A 26,378-nucleotide genomic window follows, 5' to 3' on the forward strand; every position below is an offset into this window, starting at 1 on the left:
GTGTACTGGTTGTTAAAGAATATTCAAAAATGTTCTGTCTCCAATTCACAAAAGAAGAGAGCTGTTCTGTACTGTGGGCCTTCAAATAAGTCTGTTGATGTTGTGGCAGGTAAATTTTGCAAACCATATTTGGCATACTCGTTAAAGCATTTTAGCAGCTCTGTGTAAACGTTTTACTTGTATTTGTTTTTGCTTTGCATTTTAAGAACGGAATGCTGGCCTAATGTTTAGTATTTATTTTATTTTCTTTGAAAACATGTAAAACAGAATGCATTATGTAAAAAAAATGTTTCTGAAAATGCTACATTGTTGTGACATAACCTTATCACAGTTGCATGTCTAATTCAGTAAATGGCATCTGTCATAATAACATTTTTATTTTTTACATATTATAAATATATATATGTATACTTTTTTTTCAAAAGTAGTAGACTATTCAGATATTTAATATATGAAGAAATTTTACATTCAGCATGGACAGCAAATATTGGAGAAATAGTAAGAATGGGATGGCATCTAGTATACCCACATAGTTAATGAATATACAGTATGACATTTAGTTATATATAAATAGCATCACATTATCAACATTACTGCACTTTAACTGTTTATCCAAATGGGTTGCAGGTCATCTCCTAAAACTTCGAAATCAACTTAGACCTCTCAGAGTCTACAGTGATCAGATGGAGATGTTGGAATTTCCTTACCCAGGCTGCAATCTGAAGCTGTCACGCCATTCTAAAAGAAGCGAAAAACCCAACACAGAGCTCAGGTATTTGCCTAATACTGTCTATCTTCACTTATTTGAGTGTAGATACTAACTATGAATGTAGTGTGTATGCGTGGTGATGTGTATTTCTGTCACTTTATTAGCTCCATTGCACTTCACCACCTGATTCGAAAAGAAGACAACCCATTCTCCACACAAATACTAGCTTTTGATTTGAAAATTGCAAGAGGAGATAATCTCACTAACGAAGAAAAGAGATTGTAAGTATGGGTCCGTAACAGTTCATATGACACATTCTTCATATTCTTCTTTGTTAAAAATTGTTTGGACACAATTTTATAGAAATGAAAAGCTAATTTAAAGTTCACAAAAGTTTCAAAACCATTTTTTGTGTTGTTTTAAAGCTACAAAGACATCCTCCAAAAGGCTCGAAAACATGAGTTATTGCAGCATGATGTCATCTTGTGCACCTGCACAGCAGCCTCAAACCCTGCCTTAGCTAAAGTCCTCGACTTCAAACAGATCATCATCGACGAATGTGCCATGGCAACTGAACCTGAAGCCTTTATTCCCCTAGTGGCTCATAAGCCTGATCAGGTACGACTCCAAAACAATTTTTGTTTTAGACAAACACTAGCAGCATGAATTGGTTAAATAACACACATTAATTACTGGAGGTATTTACTGCTGAATCTACGTGTAGGTTCTTATTCTTATCCTACTAATTTCCTGTTGTAGATTGTTCTTCTGGGCGATCATATGCAGCTGCAACCTGTAGTCCACTGTGATGTTGTGGAGCGACTGGGAATGAGCAAATCTCTTTTTGAACGTTACATGGAGAAAGCACTCATGCTTGACACTCAGTACAGAATGGTAATAAATAATAGCTTTACTACTGTATTTGCATCTAAACATTTATGTCAGCAATTCTGTTTTTTTATGTAAATGTATAATTTTTATTCAGCAATAGTATTTAATATTCTCTGATATCAAACAATGAACTAATCAATTAAACCGCAGTAGTTCTATTTTTATAGTTTCACTTAATTCAAATTCAAATTTCTTTGGTACATATCTTGTCTCTTACAGCAAGAAGACATTTGTGCATTTCCATCTAAGGAGTTCTATGGTGGAAAGTTAAAAACTGGAACATTACCTAAACCAAGTCTCTTCCTTACTAAATCAAAGCAAACATGTATAGTTTTTGGCCATGTTGATGGAAAGGAGAAAAGTCTGGTGGTCTCGACTGAACAGGGGAATGAAAATTCAAAGGCAAATGTGGAAGAGTCTAAAAATCCTAAAACTCCTACAAACATATCCGACATTTCATTGAAGCATGCCTCCATAATAGACGTCCACAGAGGTCTGCTAAGCCCCAAATATGCAATGTAGAAGTGCTCCTGATGATCACTAATGTGGACATTTCACATACTGCTGCTACTACTTTTGTTTCTCAATCCAATTTTCATAACAAAACGATCTAGAGAAGCTAATTGGCGCCATCTTGTGATTAAGAACGCTCAGGACTAAAAAGGGAGAATATAAATTTTAACCTGACACACCAACAGTTTCAGTTACCTTTAACACATGCGCCAAAAAATATTTTTTACAAAATATTTATATATGTATAAAAAAAATTGCTTAATGACTCAATTCCATCCGCACTTCTTCTAGCTTCTCCTAATTATTAAATGGCTTTAGGCCATTATATATATATACAGTGGGTACGGAAAGTATTCAGACCCCCTTAAATTTTTCACTCTTTATTATATTGCAGCCATTTGCTAAAATCATTTAAGTTCATTTTTTTCCTCATTAATGTACACACAGCACCCCATATTGACAGAAAAACATAGAATTGTTGACATTTTTGCAGATTTATTAAAAAAGAAAAACTGAAATATCACATGGTCCTAAGTATTCAGACCCTTTGCTCAGTATTTAGTAGAAGCACCCTTTTGATCTAATACAGCCATGAGTCTTTTTGGGAAAGATGCAACAAGTTTTTCACACCTGGATTTGGGGATCCTCTGCCATTCCTCCTTGCAGATCCTCTCCAGTTCTGTCAGGTTGGAGGGTAAACGTTGGTGGACAGCCATTTTTAGGTCTCTCCAGAGATGCTCAATTGGGTTTAAGTCAGGGCTCTGGCTGGGCCATTCAAGAACAGTCACGGAGTTGTTGCGTTCGTTATTTTAGCTGTGTGCTTAGGGTCATTGTCTTGTTGGAAGGTAAACCTTCGGCCCAGTCTGAGGTCCTGAGCGCTCTGGAGAAGGTTTTCGTCCAGGATATCCCTGTACTTGGCCGCATTCATCTTTCCCTCGATTGCAACCAGTCGTCCTGTCCCTGCAGCTGAAAAACACCCCCACAGCATGATGCTGCCACCACCATGCTTCACTGTTGGGACTGTATTGGACAGGTGATGAGCAGTGCCTGGTTTTCTCCACACATATCGCTTAGAATTAAGGCCAAAAAGTTCTATCTTGGTCTCATCTGACCAGAGAATCTTATTTCTCACCATCTTGGAGTCCTGCAGGTGTTTTTTAGTGAACTCCATGCGGGCTTTCATGTGTCTTGCCCTGAGGAGAGGCTTCCGTTGGGCCACTCTGCCATAAAGCCCCGACTGGTGGAGGGCTGCAGTGATGGTTGACTTTCTACAACTTTCTCCCATCTCCCGACTGCATCTCTGGAGCTCAGCCACAGTGATCTTTGGGTTCTTCTTTACCTTTCTCACCAAGACTCTTCTCCCCCGATAGCTCAGTTTGGCTGGACGGCCAGCTCTAGGAAGGGTTCTGGTCATCCCAAACGTCTTCCATTTAAGGATCATGGAGGCCACTGTGCTCGTAGGAACCTTAAGTGCAGCAGAAATTTTTTTGTAACCTTGGCCAGAGCTGTGCCTTGCCACAATTCTGTCTCTGAGCTCTTCAGGCAGTTCCTTTGACCTCATGATTCTCATTTGCTCTGACATGCACTGTGAGCTGTAAGGTCTGATATAGACAGGTGTGTGGCTTTCCTAATCAAGTCCAATCAGTATAATCAAACACAGCTGGACTCAAATGAAGGTGTAGAACCATCTCAAGGATGATCAGACGAAATGGACAGCACCTGAGTTAAATATATGAGTGTCACAACAAAGGGTCTGAATACTTAGGACCATGTGATATTTCAGTTTTTCTTTTTTAATAAATCTGCAAAAATGTCAACAATTCTATGTTTTTCTGTCAATATGGGGTGCTGTGTGTACATTAATGAGGAAAAAAAATGAACTTAAATGATTTTAGCAAATGGCTGCAATATAACAAAGAGTGAAAAATTTAAGGGGGTCTGAATACTTTGCGTACCCACTGTATATATATAAAATGTTTTTTTGTTTTTTTTCATGTGATAATCGTAATAATCTTTCTACAGGTGCGGATCGCCATTCTTTTGACTAAGGCTGGGATAAAGACAAAGGACATTGCCATTCTCACACCATACAATGCTCAGGTGTCAAATATTAGTCAGTCCCTGTTCAGTAAGGGTATACGTGACATCACGGTCAACACCATCATGAAAAGTCAAGGTAATAATGAGTCCACTAACTATATATATATATATGAGATGAAAATATATTCTTTTTCATTTATTTATTATGAAAAATAATCCAGCGCTAAATATTTGTGCGTTGCGAAAGTATGTGAATCTCTAGGATTAGCAGTTAATTTGAAGGTGAAATTAGAGTCTGTCTTTTCAAAAGGGTTTTCAGTCAACAGGATGACAATTAGGTGTCAGTTTATGTCCTGTTTTATTTAAAAAATCTATTAAAGTCTGATCATGTTTGTGAAAGTGAATCATGGCACAAACAAAGGAGATCTCTGAGGACCTCAGAAAGAGTTGTTGTTGCTCATCAAGCTGGAAAAGGTTACAAAATCATCGAGTTTAGACTTCACAAATCCACAGTCAGACAGATTGTGTACAAATGAAGGAAATTCTAGACCACAGTTACCCTCCCCAGAGGTGGTCAACCAACAAAGATCACGCCAAAGCAAGATGTATAATAGTTTACAAGGTTGCAAAGAACCCCAGGATAACTTCTAAGCAACTAAAGGCCTTTCTCACATTGGTTAATGTTGACGTTCATGAGTCCATCATCAGGAGAACTATGAACAACCATGGTGTGCATGGCAGGGTTGCATGGAAAAAGCCACAGCTCTCCAAAAAACACTGCTGCCTGTCTGTAGTTTGATGAAGATCATGTGGACAAGTCAGAAGGCTATTGGAGTTGTTAAACGTTACCTGCAGTTATTGCTTCAAAAAGGGGTCACAACAGATACTGAAAGCACATACTTTTGCACCTTGCAAATATTTAACACTGGATCATTTGTCTCAATAACTAAATGACAAAGTATATATTTTTGTCTTGTTTGTTTGATTGGATTCTCTTTGTCAACTTTAAGGACTTGTGTGAAAACCTGATGATGTTTTGTGTTATATTTATGCAGAAATATAGAAAATTCTAAACAGTTCACAAACTTTCAAACAGCACTGTATATATATATAAAAGGTTCTCAAAAGTAATCACATTTGTTTTGAAACTGTTTATGTACAATTACTATAAAAATAATTTGTCATACAAAAAATGTCATACAAGTTACACATAAACCATTGTCCTGAGTAAATTATACCATTTTGAATTGTGACTGGCTGCACAAGTGGTGAAATAATTTAGGAGGTGGATATACTGTGAAATTACATAGCCTACATACATCTTTATGGCATAATATTTGAAGTCTGAAACATCAGTAAAGCAGCGAGTCCCGCTCGCTGTGAAGTGGAAGCGGAAGTGACGTCTTCGGTACCTATGGATACTGTATTATTTCTGATCTTTTCTCTTTTGTTTGTTTGGCCACAGGAAGTGAATGGAAATATGTCATCATATCAACTGTGCGCTCTTGTCCCGAATCTGATATAGAAAAGCAACCAACTAAATCCTGGATCATAAAATGCCTTGGATTCATCATGGACCCACACCAAGTTAACGTGGGCATTACCAGGGCACAAGAAGGCCTGTGCATCATTGGTTAGTTACACCATCTGCTCTGAATCTGATGAACAAACAATCTAGGCTTGTAGAAGTCAATAATGTGAATGATGGCAAAATGCACACATCACATTTTTTTTTATAATTAAGTCCCATAAGGAAATAATCATTTCAAAACAATATGGATATCATTTATCTTAATCTTTTTGTGTAGAGTTTATGTTAATAGTGTCAGGGCTAATATGTCAAATGCCATTTTAATAACACTAAACCTCCTTTTAATATGTCTACATTATGTATTTTGTAATTATCAACAGTTTTATATTTGATGCTTGGATTACAGTGCCTTAATTTTGCTAATTTTACAGGTAATGAGAACTTGCTGCGGTGCAGTGTGTTGTGGAGAAGACTTCTGGATCATTATAAGGAGAAAGGATGTGTTGTGAATCCCGCCCGGCACATCCAGGTTCAAAAACCCACTAGAAGTTTGGGAAAAAGAGAACTGCTAGAAGATGATGTTCTTCATGCAGTTTTATTTTTGTAGCTGCAGTTGCTTTATAGCTGTGTTAAATGTGCACTTATATACTCTACATTTACATTTATGAATGCATTACTATTTTAAATTTTTTTGCAAGACAGACATCAGGGACAACTTTTGAATGGCTATTTAGTATATTCGTTTTTAATTAAATATATTTTATTTTTTAGTCTGTATTAGCATTGGAAATTAGACTGTATTTATCTATTTTAATGTCAGAATTTTTGTGCAATTGTAAATTTTGTATAAAGTTTGCATAACCATAAATTCATAAAGAAAAAAAGATTTTGCATTGCATTTGTTTAAAATACTATTTCTGTATATATAAATGCAAAAAAGCAAAGATAAAGTGAAAATTCTTGCCCATGCAAATATGAAATATAGAAATGAAGGATATTTTTATTCAATCTTCAAGTCAATTTTTACATTTCATCCAAAGACTATTACTATTGCAATGTTAATGTTTGACCACTTAGTGGTGCTGTACTCATAAGGCAAATTGCAATTAGTAACTGTGTATATAAAATATTTTTAGATGTTGTTGAATTATTTGGATATAGTTGTTTTGTTCTCTGTTGTGTCTACGAATGTATCATTGTAACACAAGAACCTGAATGTTCTATATTTATTTGTTTACATGTTTAAAGATGTATCTGTGAATGTAATATTCAGTGATTTGTGTTTACTGTGTAGCTCATTACATAATTTGCACAACAGTAGCTACACAGGAGCTGCAGAATGTATTTGAACACTGAAGTCACAAATAAAAAATTGATTAGATGTTGCATTTTTGTTCTCAAATGCTTTTTTCACTCAATGTGTTTGAATCCATGTTTGAATCAGGTGGTTTTAAAATGCATCTTGTTTTTATAATTGTTATTACAACACATAACAAAAATGATTATGAAAATTATTTTTCTTGCAGTGCATTGCATTAAAGATGCATTGCATTAAAAGCTGCGAGCATGTGCTTGTGTGCATGAGTGTAGTGCATGTCTTACGCTGACTTGCTGTTTGGAATTGCATACATGCATGTGTGTGTGTGTGTGTCTCATTAGGCTGCAAGAGGCTGGAGCTGCAGCAGGCCGTCTACTCTCACCGCAGCCTTTGATGGGGTTCAATCAGCGCCACATGAGACGAGGAGAGATGAAGTGGAGAATGGAGGGAAAAGATGTGGGATGAAAAGTAGGAGCGATATATAGGGAAGGGGGGGTGGAATCTCTCTAATGCATGATGATGAAATTCAGGACATCACGGTCTCCGTTTTTTATGCTCCATTTCTTGAAAATTACAGTTATTATATCATTTACATTTAATGTATTGACAGATCCTTTCTAAACAAAGTAATTTAAGAGTTATGATATTGTTTTTAAAAATAGATTGCAAAAGTACAAACATTTAAACATTCTTAAATCAAGATACATTTACTTAAGAAGCATAATGACTTATGTTATTAAGTCTTGCATCAGAATTTAGTGAGTTTAAAACAAGAAAAAAAATCTGCCAATGGGGCAAGGAAAATAATCTTGTTTTCCCTTTGAATTAAGGGTTTTCTTACCCCACTGGCAGATTTACTTTTTCCTGTTTTAAGCTGTTTTTGCTCATCAGTATATTGATTGTTTTCCAACAGTGTTCTATTACATCTGCCTTTGTTAGGACCGCAGAAGTTTATAGAAGTCAAGTCTCATTTATTTACAGTAAAGTGTTTTAGATAAAATGTACAGAATTATGCAAACTTTTCATCCAATAGTTAAGTCAAATGGATATCACTTAATACTAAATGTCTTTTAAATCTCAACTAAGCAAGCCAATGGCAACAGTAACGAGGTCTATAGTATCCTGAGAAGTACAAACAGTACAAATCCTCCCTGTAAACTCAATTAGAATGAGCTCATAAAACAGCCTGCTTAATCATTTCACAATAATTATAAAAATGTTTGTTTAGATGGAGAACAGCATGTCGCCACAGGACGTGAGAGAGCTGCAGGCCGAACAGTCACATGTGCAAATCCAGCATCTTATTATTCAGAAGCTCTGTTTTGTAAATGCGATAATTATACGCTTCTAAAATCCCCGCGAACAAAGCAAACGCATCGTCCCGTTTCAAAACCGAGTCACGCTCTGTGCGTGCTCAAGAACTATTCAATCAATTCACCTGACGGCATAGCTTCATTAGTGACAATTTATGACTAGACGTCCTGTGTCGTCCGTGTTTTTGCGTGCGTACGTACATGTGTGAGTCTCTTCGCTCCGGTCGCCACCGTTGTACAGATGTGACCACAGTGAACCGTGCTCCCCCATTTCTTTCCACAACAAAGCCCAATTAAACAGCGCTGCCTCGCAGGCCTCGCAGTCGACCGCCAGCCGCACTTCCACAAACACGAAGAACAGTTTAAAACCAGAGCTGGAGCGAGGGGCCTCCGCTGATTCAAACCAGCCCCTCCGGTGCTGCCAAAACTGCCTGCCTTACTCTTTAAATTAGTCCCATATTATGTCTGATTGTTTAGGAAGCACTTACAAACTTACTAAATAGCAGTTAGCTCGAAAAATCTATCAAATAATTACAGGTCACTGGAAGAATACTGTTTAGGCCTGCTGTGAGTGAACGGCTCTCTAAGAGAGGGAAACGTGGGTGTTTACATGCATGAATAACGATAATGTGTGTGACTTTAATAACACAAGCTTCAATTTTATTTTTTTAGACTCCACTGAGGTATTTGTGCTACCATGACTCATTTATATAAATATATCTAAAGTAATGACACTCATATTTCAATATACTTAATACTACAAGCCACTAGGGCTTTTCTGTGTTCTTACCACCATACTACGCATTTACTAGGGTGTTCTGGGTAATTGGTATGGCATCATATTTCATTTTTAACAGGATCAAAATGTGAGGGACAGAAGTACAGTGCGTTCAGTAGATTGTACTGTTGTTTAACAACATACAAACCTTTGTGAAAATTAATCATGCTACAAATAAAACCAGAAAATCATGGATATGGTTTATAGATAAACAATGGCACAAATGAACCATGGTTTTGCTACACTAACCATAGTTTAACCATGGTATTGGTTAAAGCTAAACATGGTATATAGTAAAGCTAAACAGTAATCAATACACCAAAAATGGTTACTTCACCTTTACTACCTTTACAAAAATGAACCATGGTTTTACTACAAATAAAACCAAACAACCATGGTTACTACCCTGGTGAAAAAAACAGCATATGCTGGTAGGTATGTTTTGATGCTGGGATGCTGCTTAGGTAGGTTTTGATGCTGGTTTAAGCTGGTTTATGCTGGTCCTTTGCTGGTTCATGCTGGTCCTTGACCAGTAACATGACCAGCATAAACCAGCTAAGGTCCAGCATAAACCAGCAAAGGACCAGCTTAAACCAGCTCAAACCAGCATCCATGCTTCAAAACCTAACCAGCATATGCTGTTTTTTTCAACAGGGAAAACTATGGCTCATTTTGTAAAGGTATAATAAATCAGTGGTTTATTTTTGCAAGGGGCTGCTCAACTCATGAGCGTCTTTACAAAAAAGAAAATCCTTTAAAAATGTGATAGTTGTAGATTGTGACAATTACATGATTTAAAACTTCCATAGCATGCGCCATTGTACAAATTGTAAGTCTATCCCTCACAGTAGAGGTCTGCATTCCCGCGGCTCTCCCGCGGGACCGACCAGATTTTTTGCTAAGCGGGAAAAATTTACAAACAAAACGCGGTAGCGGTGGGTAACTCTGGTGTAATTTGGACGGGAGTGGGCGGTCTAATAATCAGTGATGGGAATAACGGCGTTACTAACGGCGTTATTTTTTCAGTAACGAGTAATCAAACGAATTACTGTTTCCTACGTTACAACGCCGTTACCATTACTGCCAATAAAATATGGCGTTACTATCATTTATTATAATATCATTATAATTTTATTTTTCAGTTCATCTGAATGGATGCGCAGCATACCTGTATTTGATGAGCTGTAAACTCTAGTGTGAAGGCACACGACTAGCCGTCACTTTGTCTCACACACACGCAAAGAAAGATACAGAGTGACAGAGTCTTATACCATGCAGAATTGACGCGCTACGTGTAAACGATATTCTTTGTTGTATTTTCCTCTCAAAACAACGGAGCTCCTTTGGAATACTTCAGCTTTTAAGAACTGCCGGTTTCTCCGGTAGTAGGCGGAACTAATGTGCAAACAGCAGTCTCATTGGCTGGTGCTCACCTATTATCGTCCCTGTTTTGATTACAGCAAATCAGTTAGAGCGAACGCAGACAACGTGATTAATATTCATGAACCCAGCAGCTCATTAAACCTTAGTGTGTTTAATATTGTTATTAATAGTAGAATTTGTGGTAGTAACAAGACGTTCATAGAAACACTAAATTACAAACATTATCACCACCAGTCCTGAGTTCAGTCAACATGACAAACATGCATTCATACATGCTTATTCTAATTACTAAAGTTCTAATGGCTAAAGTTGAATGCTAATTATAATTATAATATTATATCAGATATTTAATATTAGTCTGGTGAGTAAACTAAAAATGTAATTAATTTCATTAAAATTTCATTCATTTAACATATTTAATATTGGGGTCATCCAAGTTATTTAATATATTTATTTATTTATTTATTTTTTATTTTTTATTTTTTTTAAAAAGCAACACAATAGTTACTTTCCCTGGTAATTAGTTACTTTTATAATGATGTAACTCTGTTACTAACTCAGTTACTATTTGTGAGAAGTAACTAGTAACTATAACTAATTACTTTTCAAAGTAACATTCCCAACACTGCCCACAACAACATTAAAATTGTGTAGATTAGTGTACAATGTTTTATATTTGTTTTATAGTTATATTAAATTAGATTTTTTTAAAGTAACGCAATAGTTACTTTGCCTGGTAATTAGTTACTTTTATAATGATGTAACTCAGTTACTAACTCAGTTACTATTTATGAGAAGTAACTAATAACTATAACTAATTACTTTTTTAAAGGTACCTGCCCAACACTGCTAATAATATACCGTTCCCGACGTCCTTTCTGAACAGCATATCTGCGCTTTACTCATTCTTATGGAGCACCTGTACACGCGCTGCACGCAAATAAATAAAATAATTAATTTAAATTTAAATTAATTTAAAATAATTTGGAAAAGGTGATTTTGCAAGTAAGTAAACGTTTTCGTTAATTTCATTAATGGCTTACAATTTTGAAATATTTAATTAATTACTAGTTATTATTGTTGTATTTATATATTTTCTTTTGTAGGAGAGACGTTGAAATCGAAAATTTTCGTTAAATTGTTAGGCTAAAAGTTATTTAATTTTGTAATGGCTACAAGCCAACGAATTTGATCTTTTGCTTATAATTTTAAATCGCAGATGTTATTTTTGTTTTCAGCTACACTTTTCCTAAGCTACTGTGCTGACAAAAACACATTTGTATTTTGAATAAAAATAATAAGTATGCTACAATTTTGTACATTTTTTCTACATTTTTTTTTTTCTGCGACGCATTTTCCGTATTAACAGCATCTTGACAAGAAGAATAAAAATAAAATAAATTGTTGTACAACCTACAGTTTTTTGTTATCTCTCTCTTTCGGTTTAAATGTGAGATTCTGGAAACAGATAAAAATTCAGCGGGAACGGTCGGGACGGGAAGAAAATTATTCCAAGCGGGCAGCGGGTGAACAAAGAGTGAATATATAGCGGGAGCGGGTGGGTGCGGAATAAAACCTCGCGGGAGCGGGACTAAAAAAAAAAACAGTCCCGCGCAGACCTCTACCTCACAGCCTCGTTTTCATCCGTATTAAATTCAATATGGCGTCTAACGTCACTAAAGAGTAAGGTTTTTTGGCGGCCATCCCCAAAAATCTCGCTAAATTAAATAACACACGAATCTATAGGTGTTTGTTTTGACCATGAGCGGGCGCTGATCGCGTTCAATCCGTGTTATGGTGCGTCTTCCTTTACTAAAGTTGCTCACGTTTGTTTTGTCGTTAAAAACTGGACCCGAATGAACGATCTCAAGAGCATCATCGAGGTATTATCATCATCTACAAAGTAAGGCACATGCAAACATACATAAAAACTCACACATACATCAAACTGTATACGCAAATGACATCTTACACCGCGATTTGCGGCGTTCGTTAATTTCTATCAATGTAAACGTAAAAAGCGCGCGCAAATTCTTGCGTTCGTTCAGCGACGTGTCGCTGTTTTTAGCGTCTTGCGCCATGAATAGTTTTAAAGCTTACCAGCTTCAAAAGAGACCGAATGTGCTAAAACATTGGCTACATTTAAATCTAGACTCAAAACTCATCTGTTTAGCTGTGCATTTACTGAATGAGCACTGTGCTTCGTCCGAACTGATTGCATTATGTATAATTTCTGTTTTTAACTGTCTTAAACTTATTTTAAATCAAATTTTAAATAATTTTTAAATCATTAAATCAATCAGTTTTTACATTTTAGATTTTTTGTTTTATTGTTGTGATCATTGTTTTTATGATTGTTCTACTTCCTTTTTTGTGATTATTGTTTTATGATTATTGTACTTCCTTTTATGTAAAGCACTTTGAATTACCTCTGTATGAAATGTGCTATATAAATAAACTTGCCTTGCCTTGCCTTGCCTTGCCTAAAGAGCATGGCGTTAGATATAAAATGAATGTATAATGTGTGACTATTCATTGAGTTATACAGACATGGTGTGGTACATTAGGCTAGTGAATGAATATTTATGAATAAAGGAACATTTGTGAAATATGTCCTCGTAATTGTACAATATGGCTCGAGCTTTACATGAGCGAAGCCCATCAGTTATAAATTACAGTGTAAAAACTCAAGTTATCAATGTTAAGTAGTTTATGTGCTCTTCACTCAACAGTTATGGGCATTTATATAAGAATATTAGTTTTGATGTTTAATGTTTGATAATATTTCATACTCTACTGAGTTGCTAACTATGTAATTTCTGTTTATGGCTAATAAGAGCTATTAAAAGTATTGTAAGTTTATCTGAAAGTGTGTCTAATGTTTGTCTCATGTTTGTGAATTCTGTAGTAATTCTTTATTCAGGTTTACACTGCATTTGTTTTGAGCCTTTAAAGTTTTTCTTAGGGGCACAGCGTAATTTAAAGTAGTATGACAGAGTATGATACCATAGTTGATCACATTTATAATGGTGAAAATGGACAAAACCTGAACTGTGCATTTTCATTTCGTAGGTAAAAACACTGGAAATTTCAGTGATTTCTGCTGGACTAGAAATGTCCCCAATTTTAATTCAGAAATGTGGCCGCCTTATGCTATGTGGTTGTAAGCCAGTAAGTGAGTGTTTGTTGTGTTGTTCCTGCTGAATGATACAGCAGAGCAGAGATCCCCTGATGGAAACCCTGTAGCAGAAATCCAACCTTGAGTTTGGCTTGAGTGGTTAGCGTGGTATCGCTAGAGACGTTAAACTCCAGGCAGACGTTAGAGGAGACAAGAAAAATACAGCAAGGGTTCCCCTGGTTTTGTGTTCAAAACTGTGTGTAGTTCACATTTTTCTAAAGGAAAATGCAGGAAGTTCAAGGCAAAACCATTTGAAGGCCTTGTGGTGGGAGCAACATGTTTTAAAAAAAACTAACTTTTTATTGTTAAAACTCAGTCTGATTGAGTTTAAACTTTTACTGTAACCACAAGCAATAAAGCATTGAGTGATAACCAGTCTCTTTTGTTTAAATCCAGCCCTATAAGCCATGTGTGCAAGATCATGTCATCAGTATTTTGGTCTGTTTAAGAGAAAGACTGTAGGTTTTATATGCAAATACCAAATAAATGACCTCGATGGGTTTGATGCCGTTAATGGGAATTTACATATCAAAGACGTTCTGATTGGCTGCGATTGTTTCATGTCACTTTTATTGTGGACAAACGATTTAAGGCTGGAATACACTAGATTACTTGTGCCCCGGTTTGCAGTCTGGACAAATCGATGCTATAGCTGATGAAAATCACAGTCTTGAGTTGTCAGATTTCACAAAAAAAATCATGTATTGGTTCTTGATTGGCGTCTGTGGTTCCATCAGAACCTTTGACATCCATGGAACCTATTTGATGCACAAAGGGTTGTTCATAGTGGAAAAAAAGTTTTATAGTTGGTTAAATATTGTTAGCACTAAAAAAAAAAATGGTTATTTTCACATTAAGGTTCTTTGGGAAAGCCAGAATGGGTCTTTTATGGCATTGCTGCAAAAAGCACTTTTGGAAAATGTAGTTTATAATGCTCCCAGACCCTATTCAGTTTGAGGATATCAAACATGTTTGCGATTTTGACCTAATTTTAGAACACATATTGTTTTCATTTCTCATGCATATTCTAAAGTAGCAATGCAACACATGTTTCTGTGTTGTTTAGTTTTGTTCGTAACAGCTTATATATCTGGTAGTGTGTGATCTGCAGTCGTATAGTGCATGTTGCATAGTTTTTCTCTGCAATCATTCACAAAGGCACCAAGTGCATGATGCCTAGTGTTTCTAAATCTGTTCAGATTTTAGAAGTTGTGCTGTGATACAGACAGCTGGTGGTACATCAAACTATTTCCTTTCAAATTACTCAAATGCGTCCAAACGTTATACATGTTGTTCTCAATGTTTATTCAAATCACTGCATCACTTTTATGCAAAACTGCCTGTAAATACTCCACCATTTAAATAAATGATGATATTTCTTTTGCAGTGCAGTAATGATAATGTGACTCTGTGGTAATGCATTGTGGTAATGACAGTTTTACATGGATGCTCACTCATGCTCCTGTATGTGCAGAAAATAAATAAGAAATTACTTTTTTAATTTTCTATTCCATGGCAAAAACATTTTTCCTTCATTTTGGTGTAAAATGTGCTAAACAGTAATAAAAGTTGTAATGATTTTGGGTTAAATGTGCTTATTTTTCCACAAACGGCTTTTCTATATGGCTGAATCTAATGAAAATGTACAGAAAATCTATGAAAATATTAATTGTTTTCATAAAATGAGGTGGATTTTTTGACTAATAGAGTTTTTATAATATTTAGTTAATATTACAACATAGTTAAAATAAATAATAAAAATATTTGCATTATAAATAAAACAGCTTTTTTTCATATTACAGTAATAAAAATTACATTTTTATTTTCTTTTGCAAATCTCGTAATTATTATAAAAAATGAAATGATTTGGGGGTAAATTTTGCTTAATTTTGGCACATTTAATGATTTCCTCTCAAACAGCTGTAATGCATCCAGACATTTTTTGTTTTTGTAATTCTCATTATTCTACATCCTGATTTGAAATGCTAAATCACTGTGTAGTTTGGTTTATGTGAAAATGCATTATAAATATTATATTATAAAGTGGTATAATATTAATAAAACAGCATTTTTCATATTACAGTATTTAGAATTGCATCTTCTACATTGTGTTTATGAAAATTTTAAGGCAAAATGTGCTCAGTTGCAGTGAATATTACAATGTTTTGCAAGGTGTTGTGTATTCCAGTGTATTGCATCATGCTTGTTTCGGATGCAGAAAACCGGTGTCACTTTAACAGTTTATTCCCAAATTGCTGTTATGCATGCATGCATTTTACCTGTAGTACTCATTATTCTCATATCACTTTATTTTAATTAACATGTGACCTTGTGGTTATGACAGTTTTAGCTGGAAATGTGCATAAAACATTTGAGAATCAGACAGACGTGCGTGCGTGTTTTTTGTGTATTACAGGTGGAGGGATGTGCTGAGGTGCATCTGTCCGTTCTGGGAGCTCCAGTAGGGGGCGTCGTTCACCAAGCTGGCCCGTGTAACGTGGCGTGGGTAGCTCGTGGTGGTTTTGGTCAGGCAGACTGGAGCCCTTGGGCGCTGGCATGCAGCTGAGCGTTCGGGAGGGGCCCCCTCAAAAACCATCTCCTCAGGGGCCACACCCACCGCGCTCGCTCTCTGTGGGGGGACGGCGCGTTACTTCAAGCCAGGCCTCCGGATTTAGAGCGGCTCTGAGACCGCTCGCCCCAGCCAGTGGAAGTCAAAGTATTCGGCTTTATTTTCAAGCCCAGACTGCGTGGCATTCGCTCGCTCCGAGCATCCGCGTGCAGTTGACATGCACACATCTGGGAAAGTCTGTTTACAATCACTTCCTCCGTTCGAGTCTGGGACGACAAACCCAAACTGTCCTTGACCTAAACGTCCAATGTCAGTTTCTGTTGGTGGTCACGACATTTATAGCGCTCCTGAGCGAGAGGAAACGGCCATACGGTGAGGAGGTGGAAAGAGCTTCAGACCCAGAGCTCAGTGTTTTCCTTATTTCACCACCATCGCTGTGCTTTAGCTGCAGGGTGTGGGTGCAGCGTTGGGTGGTCCGAGCTCTCCTTGAGCGTCTGCTGTGGGTTTCTGACCTGCCGTGTTTTGTTTTGGTGTTTAAAGGAAGGGCTCTCTTTAGGTAAAATGTGCTTATTTTTACACGGGCCGCTCGCTCTGGCTCTTTCTATATGGCTGAAGCTCATGAAAACGTGCAGAAAGTAAATATGAAATTTCATCTTCCATGAAATGAGGGTCTAGTGAGACAGTTTGACAATATTTCTTTCATGAAAGTTAAGCACTTCCGTTTGCTGCAATGCATCCAGACCTTTTACTTGTAAGTCGCATTATTCTCAATGTTAATTTAATTAATTAAATACTATAACATGGTTTAAAAATACTTTATATTATAAATAATAGAGCATTCCTTTCATAAAACAGTAAAAAGAATGAGTTTTTAATGATGATAAACATAAATAAACATAAATAAAATTGTGTGCATTGTGTGAAACAATGTCAGAATATTGAGATAAAAAGTTACCTTTTTAATTTTTTTATTTTTTTTTTATTCTATTCTATGGTGGAAACAGACTTTCATACATTTTGGGTTGAAATTTGGTTAATAATAATAAAAACTTACATTTACATGGCTGAATCTCATGAAAATGTGCAGAAAATAAATAATACATTTTATTTTTCATAACATGATGGGTTTTTTCAGTCTATTAAGATTTTTGCAGTATTCTTACATAAAAGTTAAGCACATTTAGCAATTTCTTCAATGCATCCGGACCTTTTACTTGTAAATCGCATTATTCTCAATATTGATTTCATTTATTAAATACTATAAAATGGTTTGAAAGCAACTTCTTTCATGTTACAGTAAAAAGGTGTTTTTTATGATAATAAACATTTTTATGGAAGCCTGCTTCTGATATAGAATTTCTAAAAAGTAAATATATTAATAAAATAAAAGTAAAAAGGTCAGAATTGCAAAAATAGTTTATATCTTGCAATTCTTTCTTTTTTTAAATAATAAAGATCATTTTAACTTTTACCTCAAAATTCTGACTTTTTTCTTGCAATTTTGAGTTTATATCTTGCAATTCTTTTTTTTCTTCTGCAACTGAAAAAAAAAATAATAAAGGTAATTATAATCAGAATTGCAAAAATAGTTATATCTATTCTTTTTTTAATAATAAATGTAATTTTAACTTTTATCTCAATTGTAACTTTTTATCTCAAAATTCTGACCTTTTTCTTGTAATTTTGAGTTTATATTTCAAATTTCTTACTTTTTTTTCTCAGAATTGCATGCTTTAGTCTTGAAATTGTCAATGTCAGAGTATTGAGATAAAAAGTTACCTTTTTAATTTTTATTCTATGGTGGAAACAGGCTTCCATACATTTTGGGTTAATTACAAATTTGGCTATTAATAATAATAAAAACTGTAATAATTTTGGGGTAAAATGTTTACATTAACATTACATTAATCTCATGAAAATGTGCAGAAAATAAATAATGAATTTTATTTTTCATAACATGATGCGTATTTTCAGTCTATTAAGATTTTCACAATATTTTTACATAAACGTTAAGCACGTTTTGCAATTTCTTCAGTGCATCCAGACCTTTTCATTGTAATTACTGTCAGTGTTGACTCAAATTACTATGTGCATTTTTATTTTAATTAGCTCGAAAATGCAAATACTATAAAATGGTTTATAAATATTTTATAATATAAATAATGCAGGGTTTATTTCCTGTAAAATTCATTGTAGTCATAAACATTTTGGGGTAAATGTGCTTAACTGTAATAAAAAATGTAATGATTTGGGGGTAAAATACTGATTTTGGAGGGAAAATATGCTTAATGTGAATAATTTTGGGGTAAAATGTGCTTAATTGCGCTGAAATTTGTGAAGGCATTCATAATGCATTTTCTGTTCTTTGTGCAAAATCTAATTTCTGCTGTCTTTTTGATTTGGGGCTGAAACGTAACGTGTTCATGACAGGTTTCGTGAGCTTCGCCCATGTTCTCGTCTTCATCGGCCTTCCTGTCTCCCTCCGTTCCGTGTGTATTTTGTGAGTTCTTGTTTGAAAAGGTCTTCATTGCTCCAGTGTTTTGAGTGCGCTTCATGAGTGATGTTAAACTCAGTTAAACTGATGATTTGTGGAGGACACTTGTGGTGGAGCTCACGGGGGCGGACGGCAGCAGCAGTGGTAACTCGGTGCCATGTTTAGTATAGTCTAGAGTGCTGAGTAACCAGTAATTCATAAAATTGCCCTCTTTGTTATGATCATACTGGCTCCTTCAGGCCCCACACAGTTTGACATCCAATTCATGAGTATTTCTCTGTCCTCAGTTAATGACCTGCGTAAAGCACAACCAAAGCTGTTTTTTTATTGCAGAGAAGTCTATTGTAGATGATATTAAGCTTTTCCCGTTCTCATCCCATCTGACTGTCTTCCTCGCTCATTTTTCCATAGAAATTCCTGTTTCTGTGACCACACGGTCTGGAAAAAGCCATCTCGCTGTGAGGCGAGTTTGTCCCTGACCCTGTATCTCCGTCTTACCACATTTCCATCTCCGAAGCCACTCACACACGTCTAATCATTTCACTTTTTCCTTGCGTGGCAGCGTTATTAAGAAGTTTAATTCGCTGAGGGCCCGGGCTCCGAGAGGAATTCAGGGAGAATTATTCCATTGATTCCCATTTAACCACAATGAAATCCTCGGTACTCTGATACGGAGACTAATGATGAAAGCATATAGACCTTAAAAACCCAAAACTGTAAAACTAGACCAAAGTGAGTTATGCTGAAAGACCCTTAGTTCGTGTATTTAATATCTATAAACTGGCCAAAAATGCTGATATTTCAGCTAATGGTGCCGTCTTTGGTCGCAGTGACTCTTAATGCACGTAAAAAGGAATGGCGCTCCAAAAAAGTACACTTGATTTATAAGAGTACTTCTTTGGAGGGTGTTCAAAACCATGGCGTTTGTGAACTACTGCTTGGTGAATGTTATTTACAGTCAAACATACATAAGTGATTCTCAGGGGCCACAAAATGACACAAAAATGATTGTAAGTTTGCTTTGATTGGATCACAGTCAACAGGTAAGAAGAAACTTACCTGTTAAATGCAAACAAAAAAAGCAAAAAATACTAATCAGTTTTACTACTGGATCACAGTCAACAGACAAAAAGAAACAAAATATTACATGCACAAAATCTGAATAAATTTAAGGCCATTTTACTATTGGATCACAGTCAACAGGTCAAACGAAACTATGTTAAATGGAAAAAGGCAAAAAATACTGATTAATTTTACTATTGGATCATAGTCAACAGGTATAAAGGAATAATGTTAAAATACAAAAAATACATATAAATTTATGGAAATTTTACTGTTGGATCACAGTCAACAGGTAAAAAGAATCAATGTTAAATGCAAAAAACACTAATAAATTTAAGGCCATTTTATTATTGGATCACAGTCAAGAAGTAAAAAGAAACAATATTAATATCCAAAAATACATTTCTGGCAATTTTACTGTTGGATCACAGTCAACAGTTAAAAAGAAACAATGTTAAATGGGAAAAAATGCTAATAAATTTAAGGCCATTTTATTTTTGGATCACAGTCAACAGGTCAAAAGAAACAATATTAAAATTCCTAAAATACTTATACATTTCTGGCAATTTTACTATTGGATCACGTTCAACAGGTCAAAAGAAACAATGTTAAATGCAAAAAAAACCCCAACATATTAATACATTTTACTAATGGATCAGGGTGAACGGGTACAAAGAAACAATGTTAAATGCAAAAAAGGCAAAAAAAATACAAATTATTTTTTATAATATCATAGTCAACAGGTAAAAAGGAACAATGTTAAAATGCAAAAAATACTTATAAATTTATGGAAATTTTACTATTGGATCACAGTCAACAGATAAACAGAAACAAAATATTACATGCACAAAATCTGAATAAATTTAAGGCCAATTTACTATTGGATCACAGTAAACAGATAAAAAGAAACAATGTTAAATGGAAAAATATTTATAAATTTAAGGCAATTTTGTTATTAGATCACGGTCAACAGGTAAAAAGAAACTAAATATTACATGCACAAAATCTGAATAAATTTAAGGCCATTTTACCAATGGGTCACGTTCAACAGGTAAAAAGAAACAATGTTAAATGCAAAAAATACTAATACATTTAAGGCTATTTTATTATTATATCATGTCAGCAGGTAAAAAATAACAATGTTAAAATGCAAAAAATACTTATAAATTTAAGGCAAATTTTCTAATGGATCACGGTTAACAGGTGAAAAGAAACAGTGTTGAATGCAAAAAAAGAAAAAAGCTTAAAAATATAACTAAATTTTACTATTGGATCACATTGAACAGGTACAAAGAAACAATGTTAAATGCAAATAAATAAATAAACAAACGCAAGGCCATTTTACTATTGTACAGTAAGCTGGTACTGTGTTAGATCACATTTGTTTCCACACTTCTCAAGAAATTGTCAACAGACTCCACCCTGAATCCATTTTAGTGTTTTAGTGTTGTTGTTTTATTTATTCAAAGCAAACTATAAAAACCTTATTTCTATTTATAGTGTTTTAATTTATTATTTGCCATGAAAATATCCAGTGGCATTAAAACACCAACCAACCAGTCAATCAACATTTGAAGTCCAACGTAAAATCTGGATTTTGAATCAGAACTGTTGGAAAACCACTGGTTTACACCAATGTATATAGATGTAGATTATTAGAAAAAGCCACTTTATGGCTCACACACGCCCTTCATTAACACAATAATCAGCGGTGCTTTTTACAAGCCATTACCTCGCCCAGAGAGGAAGACTTTTCAATGTAAAATGCAAAAATAGAACAGATAAAAAACACAAAATGTTTTCCTTCAGTTTCCCTCTAAATCTCTAATTATAGATTGCTTTCGCACCACTTTGAAGGAAGCTGTTAGTGGGGATCAAGCGTTTACAGCTCCTCCGAGTGATAAAGGATATCCCAATAAACTACTTACATCCAGCGGCTCTTTATACGCCACTGCCGCACCTCTCCTTTCAATTTCAGCCGGTTCAGGGTGTGGGATTTCTGATCCTCAAAGGGAAATAGGAAAGCTATTAGGCCAAATGGGGAAACCACATGCAAATCGTTGGGAAGGCAGTTCCCTCAAACTGCGCTGAACCCTCCACATGTGGCACCGCGCTCCACAGTTTAGATCTTTGCGTGTTCAGTAAATTTTGTAAAGGCGCACCCATTTCAACCTTGTTTTTTTTTTTTCACTCTGATGATCATGTTTGTGTCCTATATGTACACAAATACATATTGTGTTTCGTTCAAGTATCAACTCAGATTTTGCTCCTCCTTGGAAGAAATAAAAATAGGCACGAATGAGTCACTAGTGTCATCCAAAAATGAATGTGGAGCAGCTCAGATCATTTGATGGGAAAAGTTTGAGATCATAAGGAGATCTGATTGCAGACTTAACCAATCTGAGTTTGAGATGTTGTTGGAATCTTACACAAAACTCTAGAGGAGACAAATGTGAGATTCTGTTGATTATGTAATTGCTACAGAGCACAACAGTTGGTTCCGGAAGTAAAATCTCCATTCAGTTTCTCCATACACTGTAAAAAAAAAAAAAAAAAAAAAAAAAAAACCCTGCTGCCTTAAAATTTTAAGTTCAGTCAACTAAAAATAAGTTTAGTCAACTTGAAATGTTAAGTTGTACTAAGTAACAACTTGGATATTTGTGTTTGTTAAACTTAACAGATGGGTAAGTAACCCAGCTGCCTTAAAATTTCAAGTTGAATCAACTCAAATATCTAAGTTGTCACTTAGTATAATTTAACATTTCAAGTTAAATAAACTTTTTTTTTGAGTTGACTGAACTTAAAATTTTAAGGCAGCCAGGTTACAAATTATTTTAAGTTGACTCAACAAATTGTTTTTTACAGTGTAGGGACATTGATTTTTAACACTAACTGATAAACCATTAAAAGCAGATGTGTTGTGAGCTTTGAGGTTAATATATTGCACTGTAAAAAAAACAATCTGTAAAATTTACGGTAAAAAACGGCAGCTGTGGTTGCCGGAATTTTACTATTTACTATTACCGGAATTAAAAAAAAAAAAAATACGGTTTGACGGTTTGACGGTTTGAACTAAAATTTACATTTGAATACCGTAATTTCCTTTTACCGTAAAATTCATGGCCATTTTTTACAGTTTGTATACGCTGTTCACATTAATTCAACTTATTTTTCAAATAATTGTTTAATAGCAGAATTTGTGGTAAAAAACTACATTACCCATAATTCTGTAGAGAAAATTCCACCAATCACAATTGCGGCAAGCAAAGCTCCGCCTACTCCCATGGAACATCAATAAGTAATAAATAAATAAATATGAAGAGTTCATTTGCAAACACAGATTTTTAAAAATGGTTAAATGAAAAAAAATTGAAAAAGAAAATGTTTTAATTGGAATGCACAATGAACAATTAATCTCAATCAAACTGCAGTTGGGTTATTTTAAATAAGTAAAAAAAAAGCTAACTAACAATAAAACACAATGAAAACATCTTAACATAAAACATGATTTTTGAAAAAAAAAAGTTGTTGTTTATTGCAAATACACTTATAAACAATATAAATAATATATATATATATATATATATATATATGTATGTGTGTGTGTGTGTGTGTGTGTGTGTTGAAAGATTCATGCTTTAATGAAGACTTTTTTTAAAAAAAAAAATACTTTTGGAACAAGAGCTGCTGAAAACGTTGGACAGTTACTAATGCACTTTATTTTAATTAAATGTGAAGAACATTCAAAATCCCCAAGGCAGATTTGTGAAAAAGCTGTTCATTTTGATTGTATGTTTATTTATAATGCAGTATGATGAAAGACAAATGAGGCCAAAAAAAGTTGACCTGCTAAATTACAAGTCTACATTTTTTCCTCCTTGTTGAATCATTCCGTTCTTCCAGTTGCATCATAGTTTTTAGTAACCCATGTCTTTGCATGTGTTTCCATTCATTCGGGAAGTAAAGTCAAGAGATCAGATGAGAGAGACAAGATCGAGATAAATGCACGAGCGCAAATTCATTAGCCCATCCCGGCAAATTGCAAATATTATAATTTGGAAAATGATTCTTGGCTTTTCAACACACGCTCAGCCTTCTCCAATTATAGCGTATATTAATTAAATGACCCCAAAATCGCTTGATGAGCATGCTTTTCTTCACCGTGTTGATGTGTTTGCTGTTTTACAGTTACATTTTTGTGCTGTATACCTGCTGAAAGTTGATTTAGTCACTGTTTGGTTAAGAGTCTCTAAATGGTTTTCTTATCTCGTCGACCAGCATGGGAGAGTTTACTGCATTATTTACTTCCACCAAAGTAGGAGTGTGGATTACGGCTGCTAAGAGCTCCAAAAAATGAGCTAATCTAACATTTAAATCTGCCAATAAATCACTGTGTGGTCTTTGCTGCAGTGTTTCTGACAGCAGCGTGATTCATGTCGTTAGAAATAACAGTGCCCCCTATGGCACCAATCTAATTAGCCAGTGCAGTTCAATACTATGATTGCAGAAATTAATGCGTTGCGTGATTGTGTATGTGTGTGTGTTTCGTTTTGAGCTCGGCAAGGTAGAGACGCAGGGTCAGTTGAAGAGCAGACTGCTAAATATAGTCTGTGTGTTACTGTAAGGGCCAAACTCTCACAAACTACAAGCTTGCTCTGACCATGCCTTGTAATTGAGGGAGAAAATAAAGAATGAAATTACATGTTTATTTTTGAAAACAATTTTAATCTTCTCTCCCCTCATTTTGGAAAAAAGCAACACCCACAAGGACACTCAAAACCAAGATGGGCTGTCGGAAGGCTGTTCCAACTGTTTATTCACTTGATGGATGTCTGTAAGCCAGAGCGAGACTCTTAACAGCTGACAACTTCTGCGCGATGCATGAACACGCTCACAAACCAAATGTGGAAAAAATAAGGGAAAAAAAGCAAAAGGCTACTTCGGTTTAGTCGATATAAAGAAAATAAACAAATTGCATTTAAAGTTCATAGGCAAGGTTGTTGAAAGATCTTTGACTTTCGTGCACATGACTAAAAAATGACTTTTGTCCCTTTTCTGACATTTCAGAACACATCATTTCCCCTTTTTAGTTGTTAATCAGAATTGTTTTGCTACTATTTCTCATAAAATCAGATTGTAATGTTGTTTCTATCTGTCTGAGCTAATTGCCTTTAAATTGGCAGGATAACAGTATACTTTCCGCTCTGCATCTGTTCACTTACAGTCTTCGACATTGTCTTTACAGTCGTCATTGACTGAAACCACAAACACCGCTTAGATATAACAAGATTCTCTTGATTTGATAGATGTTGTTGAAATGTGTTATTGAAATCTGCATAAATTGCATTTTTGCATCATTTTACTAAATTCTATTATCCATGCTTTAAGTGTAAAAACTCTTGCAAAACTGGCAATAACTTCATTTGCCTGTAAACTAACCCTAAAGATAAAAGCCTGTAAAATTGCAGTTACGTGCATGTTGGGAAATCCTTATCTGAATGACTGATATATGATGGGATTAATTAGTTTACTGATTTTAACTAATTTTCCCCATTTTAAACGGACACATCCTCTTCTCCCATCCATACTTGTTTTTTTATTTTTTTGATCATAAGCATTGATGAGGCCCTTTTTCTCTACAATATGGAACCAAAGGCATGGACGCACTGACATTGGCTGTGCACATTATAACAACTGCATATGAAGTAATATTGCATATTGAGATACGTTGCTTGCTTTATTTTTAGCTCTTTAAAAATTCCAGATTTAAACAGGTTTTCTAAAAATGTTGCACTGCCTAAAGCATTAATCAGACATAGAATATAGGCCTAGGCCTACACAATGTGTGTGTGGATGTGAGGATGGGTTCATGCGATAAATCCCGCCTCTTGTGTTCGTGCCTGTTTACAAATCAGTCTGAATGAGCAATATAATGGCGTTAATGGGAGGACTCATTTAAAAAAAAAAGTAAGTAAACAACTCAATATAACTGCATTGTTATGTCAAAATAAGATTTATAATGTTTGTGGCGAGTAATCAGTGAAATTTAAAGTAAATGTCGTCTGTGACCAGTATTTACAGAGCTTTGATGACTAATGATTTGAAAAATTCAAATATATTTAGAAGCTGACTATTAAAAAAAATAGCTGAACATCAGTCCACAAATAAAATGTGTGACCCTGAATCACAAAACCGGTCATAAGTAGCACGGGTATATTTGTAGCAATGACCAACAAGACATTGTAAGGGTCAAAATTATCGATTGTGTTTTAGTAAAGATCATGTTCCATGAAGATATATCAATAAATAGATCAAAGTTTAATTTTTGATTAGTAATATGCATTGCTAAGAACTTTATTTGGACAACTTTAAATGCAATTTTCCCAATATTTTGATTTTTTTGCACCCTCAGATTTTCAAATAGTTGTATCTCGACCAAATATTGTCTTATCCTAACAAACCATGCATCAGTGGAAATCTTATTTATTCAGCTTTCAGATGAATTTCATGTATAAATTCAGTTCCCAAAAATTGACCCTTATGACTGGTTTTGTGGTCCAGGGTCACATATATTGTTACTACCTTGAGTTACTTTGGAG

The 26,378-nt window shown here is 34.9% G+C and overlaps 1 protein-coding gene across 1 annotated transcript; it reads left to right on the forward strand.

Annotated features, from left to right (window-relative positions):
• Positions 1–6,621, forward strand: helz2a (helicase with zinc finger 2a; the record flags this gene model as incomplete). The annotated part of the gene is made up of 9 exons (XM_051112988.1): positions 1–109; positions 628–772; positions 874–990; positions 1,135–1,327; positions 1,469–1,603; positions 1,820–2,093; positions 4,107–4,289; positions 5,619–5,786; positions 6,116–6,621. Coding segments are annotated over 9 exons (1,500 nt in total), but the record flags the coding sequence as incomplete, so codon positions are not given.
• Between the last annotated feature and the right edge of the window lie 19,757 nt (positions 6,622–26,378).

The sequence above is a fragment of the Labeo rohita genome, chromosome 6, assembly GCF_022985175.1.
Source record: "Labeo rohita strain BAU-BD-2019 chromosome 6, IGBB_LRoh.1.0, whole genome shotgun sequence".
NCBI lineage: Eukaryota > Metazoa > Chordata > Actinopteri > Cypriniformes > Cyprinidae > Labeo > Labeo rohita.